This window comes from Gadus chalcogrammus, chromosome 19 (genome assembly GCF_026213295.1).
Source record: "Gadus chalcogrammus isolate NIFS_2021 chromosome 19, NIFS_Gcha_1.0, whole genome shotgun sequence".
NCBI classification, from domain to species: domain Eukaryota; kingdom Metazoa; phylum Chordata; class Actinopteri; order Gadiformes; family Gadidae; genus Gadus; species Gadus chalcogrammus.
Genome location: NC_079430.1, coordinates 11681996 through 11692416, shown reverse-complemented (window position 1 = coordinate 11692416; position 10421 = coordinate 11681996). Strand labels below are relative to the sequence as shown.

The 10421-nt window shown below is 46.1% G+C and overlaps 1 protein-coding gene across 1 annotated transcript; it reads right to left on the bottom strand.

Annotated features, from left to right (window-relative positions):
• Positions 1–569: 569 nt before the first annotated feature.
• Positions 570–10153, bottom strand: gnsa (glucosamine (N-acetyl)-6-sulfatase a). Its single transcript, XM_056578414.1, has 14 exons — positions 9517–10153; positions 8931–8990; positions 8084–8290; positions 7193–7258; positions 6979–7077; positions 6612–6779; positions 5755–5837; positions 5337–5455; positions 4967–5070; positions 4769–4870; positions 3866–3976; positions 3243–3353; positions 2940–3100; positions 570–2465 (listed from the first exon to the last, which is right to left on the bottom strand). Exons 1-14 carry the CDS (start codon positions 9670–9672, stop codon positions 2390–2392), a joined length of 1623 nt encoding a protein of 540 aa, XP_056434389.1. The 5' UTR covers positions 9673–10153; the 3' UTR covers positions 570–2389.
• Between the last annotated feature and the right edge of the window lie 268 nt (positions 10154–10421).

Below are 10421 nucleotides of genomic sequence, written 5' to 3'. Positions count from 1 at the left end.
GCTGCTAAACAAGGGAGAAACCAAACAAAAACGTTACTGGGAGCGGGAGCGAGAGCACTGCCTTCACCGGTAAGTTGTAAGGGAAAAATAAATTGATGGTTAGAACAGAGCAAAGCTAACGGCTAACACAACAAACAATAACAGCAAGAGGCGAACGAGTGCTGGGAGCGGGAGCGAGCACACTGCCCTCCCAAACAAACGCCGGCCACTCTTCTTAGTAACTTTCACTAAGTATCTGTATGAACTAGCCACAGCCTCTGGAGGACGGGTTACCCGCAGCTCCGACCTTGGTCACGAGGCTGCACGTAGCCAGTTGTAACAGCTTCCTTCCTTTCTCAAACAAAGGTTCAATACGGTACCTGCGCAGCGAGAAGATGTAAGGAACAGATCCTCTAATGACACCGGAAGATATAGCCTTCCCGGTGTCACGTGGGGGTCACAGGTGACTATGTTGGTATTAGGTGCGCGAGGTGGAGATCCAGTGCTTTAAGCACCGCCTCTGGCGGTCAGTAAGGATGAAATAGAACTAATCTGGTAAACCTTGTTGGATCATCATTCAATTGCCTTGCACAGATGAAATAACACTTTCTGGGTGATATGAACATCTTTTATTTCAACAAAAAGCCACAAAATACATTTAAACATCTTTGAAAGTGCCACAACAAGTGCATACATTAATTAGAATGTTATGTTAAGTCTGGATTCAGTACAGCTGTCTCCTACAAATTATAATTTAGTTTGGTAAGACTATCCAGATATGCCAACACTCAAACTTGCAAAGACATGATCATCTGCAACATGAACAGGAATAAAGATTAAAATAATTTCAACAGTGGCAGTCCAACAAACTGCAGAATTTAAAAGAAACTCTTTGGCTACACAAAAGATCAGAACCATAAATTGGTGTCCGTAAACAAGTCTGCAAGGACAATGTAATCAGTACTTAAATTAAAACTAATTGAGTGACAAAAGGACATGTACAACCTAAAGCTTATGATATCAGTGATATCATTACCATCTTGTCATGTGATGAGTAGAGCACGAAAATGGTTCCCTCTTTGAGTTAATTCATTGACTGGTTTATTCCTCATGTTCACTCTTGAAACTAAACCTGGAGGCAAGGAACCATGATTTGGTCGTGTTGGCGTTGCAAGACATTGATTTATAGTTTCATAGTTATATGTTCCCTTGGACTACAATATTGTAACACTAAAGTCATTTTCCTCATTGAAATAATGTAGTTGGAAGCTATCAAATTATCAGTTACATAATTAATTATGAATGGCAAATAAAAGACTACTTGAACAAGCATCAAGCAGCGTCTCAATATTTGCCCCAATTTTCAGTATGTGCACAAGTTCTCCGTTCTATTGAGTAGACCAATGAAATGTTCTAAACGTCTAATGGAACATTTATTTTAATTTAAGTTAAAAATCATTCTCCCATTCCAAACACGCATATGAACCAAGAGGAACCAACAATGATTCACGATGACACATGGGTCTACAGTGGGTTGCTTAATCTTCAAGGTGGGGTTCACAAATGGTTTGTTGATTCAACCAAAACTGGGTGAATCATAACCAACCATCATCCGACATGATGACACACCAAACATTGTGACAATTCTTGCTTTTGATTACTTCAGGGGTCAAAAGGTGCGGCTGCCCTCTGACCTTTAGGGTCAGCAGTCCTGGTCGGGTCACTTCATGGCTCATGTGGAAGGCAACAGGGGTCACTCAACGGAGGCATGCCAAGCAGTGTGGGAGATGGTTGAAAAATAAAATATATATAGACTTATGCAATTTCACTTGCTTTAAATCGTAATAAACACTGTCTCTAAGAATGGATCAATGGGGTCAAGAGTTTTTCTTGATTGATACTTTAGCAGGCAGAGTTGACTTCCGTTTTATCCCAGGGTGTTCAGACAGCAGGAAACACATTAAGGAGGTGTGTGTGTAGGAACGATCGGGTGACAACGAGCAGGAAGGTGACCAAAGAGAAGCTCTTGGTCAGAGAATTGGGGATTTGGACCCCTTTAGGTCTCCAAGTGTGCATGCACCTAGCCACGATCTGGGTTCTTAAGGACCTCTGTACCACAGCAGGTCTGTTTAAGAGAAAGGGCGCCCCCCCCCCCACTGAAAGTGGCAGTGTTGGGTATTGCAACCACTCAAAAAAGGCCTCAGATTTTACCCTGTCAACTAAACAGGGTCTCCGTCCTTCATTCAATCATCAAACTTTGGGAGAATCCCAGCGATAAGGCATCAACATCGAGAAAAGGCTGGAAAGAATCAACTACCCCACACACACACACACACAAACAAACACACACACACACACGTCAGCCCTTCTTCCGTTTACTTCATCATCCTCTCTGCAGGCCTCCCGCTGCTCACTTGGTCCCGTGTCGCAGTAGGCTCAGCCGGGTCCGGTGGCTGCCGAACATGTGGCGGGGATCGAAGCGGTACCTGAGAGTGAGAGAGACATGGAGAGAGACATGGAGAGAGACATGGAGAGAGAGACAGAGACATGGAGAGAGAGGCAGAGACATGGAGAGAGAGACATGGAGACAGAGAGAGAGAGACATTGACAGAGAGAGAGAGAGAGAGAGACATTGAGAGAGTGAGAGAGAGGGGAGAATAATTACATGGAGAAACATAGAAATACACATGGTGATTGTTTGATTTCATTCGTTTGTGTCACCATACACAAGTATCAAAAATGTGCTTCAATAATAAATAATACAGTAATCAACTAATTTGGCTCATAGGAGTACAAAGAAAGAAAGAAAGAGGCATACAGTACATCTCACTCTTATCAGAGACAGGACAGAAATCCCTTCCTCAACACAACACAGGATCTGTACAATAATATCATGTGAACAGAGTAAAGGACCCACATCCAAAAAATGTAAACAGACAACAGGGATCTCAGCAACGCACCTGGAGTCGTACACCCCAGGGGTGCGGCAGGAGGGTCCGGAGCAGGACTGCAGCATCATGAGGCGGTGGTTCATCTTCTCCAGGACCTCCTGGTCGATGGTCTTGGCGATGTTGGCCAGCTGGAAGGGGTCGGCGGTCACGTTGTACACCTCCACGAACACCTGGATCAAAAGGGTCAAAGGTCAAAGTTTAGGAACACGCACAAAAAAACAAAAAACAATGTCTAAAAGGGCCATAATGTCACAACCAGGTGTGTGGTGGAGTCATCGTTATAAGCCATTTTACAATCTTTGGGTGTTTTACCTCGTTATCGTCAAACTCGCAGTACTGGAGGTTGGTGGAGGGGGCGACGCTGCGCACGCAGGCGTAGGTGTTGTTGAAGGCGTCCTCGCACACGCAGTCGGGGAAACACTCCTGGGGGAGATATTTAGAGAACAGGAGGGACGTAGAATGATGAACGGACATCTTGGTGACTTCCAAAGGCGCAGTGGGTCTCAATGTAAAGTAAATACCAGACCTTGGTGAGCGTTCTGCATCTAAAAGCCTACATTTTAACACCATGATCAACCATGTTATGTCAACTAGGTAAAAAGAATGACGTCGATTTCTTGATTTGATCTCTTTTCAAGGCATAGCATATTTTGTGTTTCAAGTTCTTCAAACTTTGTCATTTGAAAATGATTCTTAATATACAAATATCCTATTTTTTAGCATTGACTGACCCTACGGACTACTTGGTTGCAAGTGCAGCTGTAGTCAAACTACCATGTGCTCAGACAGAAAAACGAATGGGAACTTATTGGCAGATATCTTTAAGACAGAGTTTACTCCAACTGCCGGTTCGCAAAACAGTCATTCCAATTCTCCCCCCTTAAAAACACATCACCCTCCCCTCTCGGTCCATCCATCGGTTGTGGTTTCCCTACCGAGACCCCCGGTCCGAGCAGGGGGCAGGAGGGGTCCGAGACGTTGTGACCCTCGCCCTCGTACTCCACCAGCACATCTGTCCTCCAGCTGCTGGCGTTCAGCCGGCCCTCCTGGTGGGACGAAACACACGGTGAGACCCCACGCCCAAACGGACCTCCTCTTCGGGCGACCTGGGTACCGACCGCCCTGATCAGGTGCTCCTCCCAGCTTCTCACAGGAACGGGCACTTTGGTTTAAAGTTAGAGATTCATACAAAACACAGAGAAATTCAGTCTCTGTGTTTGCCCAAAGGACAAAACCCCTAGCCTGGCTATTGCCACAAGAAAATGACAGCAGCTTCCCCAGACCAAGCTCAATCTACGATTGAGCTTGGTTTGGGGAAGCTACTGTCATTTTCTTCAGCACAAGAGGCGTGATCAACGGGCCTAGTTCAACTGACTCTGTACGCGATTGGCTGCTTGCCGCCGCTTCCCTGCCGTCCTTGTGTTAAACCAGCCAATAGCGCGCCAGGGGGGAAAGCCAGCTTGGTGATTGGCTCCCGCAAAAACGTATCGAAACCAGAAAGAAATGTATATTGCTCTTCTCCAGACCCTTCTGCAAGGGGAACTCAAATCGCCGGCAGAATGGGCGGGGCTACCCAGTCTACGAAACCCCTTCATGACATTGACCTAGGCCTTTCACCCCCCCGACCCCCTGTCTAAATCCATCTAAACTGTGTAGAAAACGGCACCAAAGTAGTCGTTGAACTACACAACGCGTGTTATCACGTTGAATTATTAATCGCATTTGAGGAATAGTAATCTACAACAACGCGAGCCTATGGGGATCCTTTTACGTTCGTGGAACAAACGAAATGGAAACCACAGTAAAGTAATGGACCGGCGGCGGCGGCGGCGGCTCACCAACACAGGCAGGAAGGACATGCCGTCCATCTGGGTCTTGTTGACGTCGTAGCCCGCGATGTCCAACATGGTGGGACCCAGGTCCACGTTGGCCACCAGCAGCTGGGGAACACCACAGCAACGCAATCAGTCCGTCAATCAAGGACAAAAAAAAACAACAACACAAAACTAAAATGTGTTTATTAAGTGAAAGGGTACCTTGCTGGTTTGGTTGGGCTTGATGTTGGGCCCTCTGACCATGAGAGGCACCCTGATGTCAAACTCATACAGCTGCCTCTTATCCAGAGGTAGAGAGAACTGGCCTGAGAGAGAGAGAGAGAGAGAGAGAGAGAGAGAGAGAGAGAGAGAGAGAGAGAGAGAGAGAGAGAGAGAGAGAGAGAGAGAGTGAGGGAGACCCAGAGTATCCCATTTTCATCTACATTTGAACCACAAAAACAATGGACCCGAGTACAATGAACTACATAGCATAAAAGGAGATGCCCGAGTTGACGACAACAGATCATATTTAAACTCTTCCTTTTACTACTGGCCTCTTCCTCCCCGAGAGTCTGTGTGTGTGTGTGCATACCGGTGTGGTATCCGTTGTCGGAAGTGAAGAAGACGTATGTGTTGTCAAGTTCCTTGCTGGCCTCTAGGGCGAGCACCAGGCGCTCCACCAGGTCGTCCACCGAGAGCAGGGTGCGCCACCTGCAGGCCGGAAGGACACGGTGCATCACCATGGAAAATAAATACACCGGCAATACATGGGGATTTAGATCACTAATCACAAATTGGATGATGGATTACCAACATAAATGGTCTCTGCTAGGGTAGAAGAACCCCAAAACAATGGAAGACAATGCAATGAAGAAGAAATGAAGTGAAGGAACAAAGGAATGGTCGATTAAGAAACAGCACCATACAAGGACATGGCGGAGGATGTGATGAATACACGTGGGGGAGAGGGATGTCGGTGAGAGGTCGGGGGGGGTGGGGGCAAGTCATACCGGCTTCTGAAGGCGTTGTCCAGGAACTGGATGGAGGCGTTGCTCATTGGGGTCTTGGCCTGTCTGATCAGCCAGTGTTTATCCTGGAGGAGGATTATACAGAAACAATATGGATAATCCGACCCAAAAAGGTATCTGAAGGATAGAGCTGCCGTAATCATTTTCGATTTCTACACTTGTAGCTAAATGTGGAACGGTTTTGACAGTTAGAAGAAGAGAAGAACACACTTTATAATCCACTGGCGAAATTAATTCTCTGCATTTGACCCCTCCTGACCAGCGAGGAGCAGTGGGAGTGTAGCGCAGGGGGAACCGACCCTAGCTTTGAGGGCTCTTACCTTTGTAACGTGCTAGGCAGGAGTGTTATCTTGCACGTTAACCAGGTGGCAAGTCTAGCGTTAACAAGGAAGCGAATGAAAGCCCATTTGGCTTGAGGACATTAACACCTATTTTTTTCCCCCTCTGAACGAATAGAAGTGTGACTCAAGAGTTGACATCTTTGAGTTCTCTAGTAGTCAAAGTGAAACCTCCTTCTTGTATCCAGAATCAGACCCGTTTCAGAAGTAGGAGATGTAAGAGAGTTGGTTAAAATGCTTCATAACATCGATTTGCGATGTTTGCTGCTATTCCTATTATTTGTGTAAGGAACATCACGCACGCACACATAAACAATGTTGTCGCACTCAGACACACTTTGAGGAAATGAGCAGGCAAGGTTACATAATATATATAGTTTTTAAAAGGGGCATTTGGTTTGTCTTTTGTCGCCTCTCAGTTCCCCGTCAGCCGCTGACTTTGTTCTTATCAGTTCCGCGGCAAAGTAAAAACAACCAGCGTCCCCCGAATCCAGGACCCACCTTCCCATGCACGTTGAAGTTTGGGTCCCTGGGGGCCTTGGTGTCCTTGTACGTGTCCTGGTACTGGGGGGCCGGCGTCCAGGGGGAATGGGGGGCCGGCGTGGACACCATCATGAAGAAGGGCTGGTACTTGGACTTGTAGCGCAGGAAGTCCAGCGACACGTTGGCCTGGGAGAGGGGGAAGTGGAAGGGGGAAGCGGTTTTGTCGGAGAGAGTTGAAAAACCATGTGGTGGGAATGTATTTTTGGATCATCATGATCATCATTATGACCGTGACACATACATTGATGATAACAACCGCCACATAGTAGTGAATGACTGAATGGCTGCAGACTGAGAAGGCAGTTGAGTAATGATCATAACTCACCAGAACATCGGTCAGGTAGTCCTTGCTGTATTCCGCTCCATGAACCTCAGGCTTCCCGTTCACAGACAGAGTGTAGTTGTAGTACTTGGAGTTCCGCTCCTGGCCAACGGCAAGTCATTGAACATCGTGTTAAAAAGGGACAATTTCAATAAAAGCGTTTTTAGAAACCTTTAAACAACGCATCCAAACGGGCGGGTGGTGGTCAAAGTCTTACCAGTCCAAACCATTGGGTCCATCCCAACGGGACATGGCCAAGTCCACCAGCCTTGGCGTCGCCGTACTACACACACACACACACACACACACACACACACACACACACACACACACACACACACACACACACACACACACACACACACACACACACACACACACACACACACACACACACACACCTTGTTTGAATCTTATTTCAACTACGTTTCTTGATTTGACGAGATGCCTGGTTATAATAGTTATAAGTACTGTTGGTGAGATAGTTTACAATGTTTTAATGCATGTCACATGCACAAAAATTACGAACACCACACGCACACATCCAATGAACACTATTAGCCAATCAGAAAACTAGTTCCCAATGTCAGTCTGGTCTCAAGTCACAAGGGCCTGACGGGGTTTTCCATAGGGCCTGACAGTGCTTTCAGGAAGTGACACAGTTCATGGGGTCATATAGTAAGTTCATCTTGTGACAATTAACGCAAATATCAATCAGACCGGTTAAAAGGTACTGAATGATGGGTTTTCTGAAATCAACTTATGACGCATGAGGTAATACTTAGGCACAGCAACAAATCTCTCTCTACCCCCAATTCTACACCATAAACGACAATGCCCTCTCTGTAAAAATTCCCCTTTTTCACACCATTTCCTCCTGCCCTATTCCTCTTTCTCATTCATGTATTGTAACACCCCCCCTCCCCTTCCTAACCTGCAGATGAAGGAAGGAATCAACAATAGAGAGCCTAGCGTTTATTCTGGTCTGCTGAAAATCATGTACTACCACATTTGCATGCAGGCAAAACTCGGGAGTACATACTCCGTTCGTGTGAGTGTCAAACTCGGATAACAAGGCTTCCATCCACTCTCTCTCCCTCCCTCCTACCTGGTTGAGGTACTTCCCAGCAAAGAAGGTCTGGTAGCCTCCCAGGTTGTGCAGCAGGGCTGGGAAGGTGTTGGGCTCCTGGCTCTTCTGCCAGGCCATGCTGCTGCAGTTGCCCTCCAGCGTGTTGTTGATGACGTGGTGGTTGTGGGGGTACTTCCCCGTCAGTATGCTGGCCCGGCTTGGGCAGCACAGTGGGCTGGCCACGAACTGGGGGTGGTGGAGGGGATGTTATTGGTGGAGGTGGCCGTGAAGATGTGGGGAGATCGGACGCAGATAAACGGTATGGTTAGGGTAAGAGAAAAAGACATCAAATCAAATACAAACACTAAGGGTGCACTCACACTAGGCCATCTGGCCGTGGCCGTTTTCACACCTAACCGTGCTCAAATCTGCCAGTGTGAGTGTGGCCAGTCTGGCCAGGCCAAGCCAATTTGGCCACTTATATACTTGATATTCTGAATGTGATTATTTTACATGCAGAGCTCAGTCGTGACTAGTTGTTCCCCTATCACAATCCTGAACTAAAATGAAACCACGAAGTGCACACACATGCACGGAGAACGTCCATTCATAACATTGTGTTTGTAATGACTAGGCTGGACAGTTATTTTTCTCAAAGTTGAAATATGCACTTGAGCACAAAAGCAAGCCTGGACTTGACTCTGGGTTCACTGTGTTTTTATCAGCACAAATTTCACAACAAACATTGATGTCTCTTACTGTCTGATTATGGGTCATGACTGGGGAAACCAGTGAACCTTTATTAAAGTAATAGGAACACAGTTGGGAAGGTACAAACTCTGGTGAATATGGGAAAATTAAGTGGCGTAAAGTGATGGTTACTTACAGCATTCGTGAACGAGATCCCTGCATCTCCAATTAACTTTTTAGTCTTGGCTAGTGGAGTCTGAAAGCAGGCAGTTTCAGCATTACTTTAGAAATGAACTGAGCAAAATGCATAAACAGCATTTAAGCATCAGCTAATGCCTATCATTTCAATTTCAAAACACATGATGACGTTTATATTCCTCCTCTTGATATTGTTTTCTTGTCCAAGTCCCTTTTTTAAAAACATAATTCAACAGCGGTACTACTAAACAAGGGAAACAAGTTCAAACGACCAAAGTCTGAATATGTCAACATCAAGGATGAAAACCCCCGTGATCAGGAGATTATAAGTAGAATGAACACATATTTGTGCTAGTTACATGGTTGCCAAATTCCCAACACCTGACTCACTAAAGTGTTCAGAAAGGGAAGTGTATGAATCAAAGCACATACACTATCCATATAACAACATGCGTCTACAAAGCCAGTGTAAGGATGCCTGACTCTGTCCTGCTGTCCCAATGCCGTTGTCCGTATTCTACATGGATGCTCATGATGAACAAACAAAACATCCATTGCAGAAACGTCCACCACAGTCTACTCACCAGACCCCCAATAGCGATGTCCAGGTCGTCGGTGAGAATCAAAACGATGTTAGGTTTTCGGTTCGGCTTGGCAGTGACACTCAGACCGCTCAGCAAAGTGACGCAGATTAAAAGCCCGTTTAGAAAAGTCGGCAGACAATGTCCGACAGAGGCCATTATCCCTTGCAAATGTCAAGTCGTGCAGCCGCCTCCACTTGTCCAAACAGCTCAGCTCGATAGAATATAATGAGGTGTTCTTATAAGTATTCCAGACACGACACTGGCGACTCACGGCCCGCTGCTTCCTGGTCTCTAGTCATGTGATCCTGAGCTACGGAAGCCCGAGTCAGCTGCTCGACATGCTTATACATGCGCACTCATTGGCAGACAGACCTGTGACTGTGCAGTCATTTGGTCCTAGACTGAAACAAGTCCCAAGTCATACCATATTTTAAGAAAGTCCCATGTCATGTGGTCCAAGCCTCAATCAAGTCTGTACATATACAACTACATTGTTGTTGCGCATGTCAAGTCACAGGTTCATTGGTATTGGGTTATTCGTTTAAGCCATTCAATGACATTGCAATTATGCGGCGTTGTAAACGTACCTGTAATGTGTACAAACTTAAATATTAAAATATTCTCCCTTCCACAAATACACGCATGCCTCTATCGTTGATATATCGATGGGGAAACTGGTTAACTTATAGGTACAGACAGGGCCGTCGATAAGGGGTGAAAGGTGATGACGATTCAGGGGGCCCACAAAAAAAAAAAAAAAAAAAAAAAAGTTTATTCTAAATTATTATTATATCACCAGCCCATAGTACTTCCATAGTACACCCCCCCCCCCCCCCGTCAACAATTGCTTTCCCCGGTCAACAATGTGCTCCTTCCACCCCCCCCCCCCCCCAACAATTCAGCGC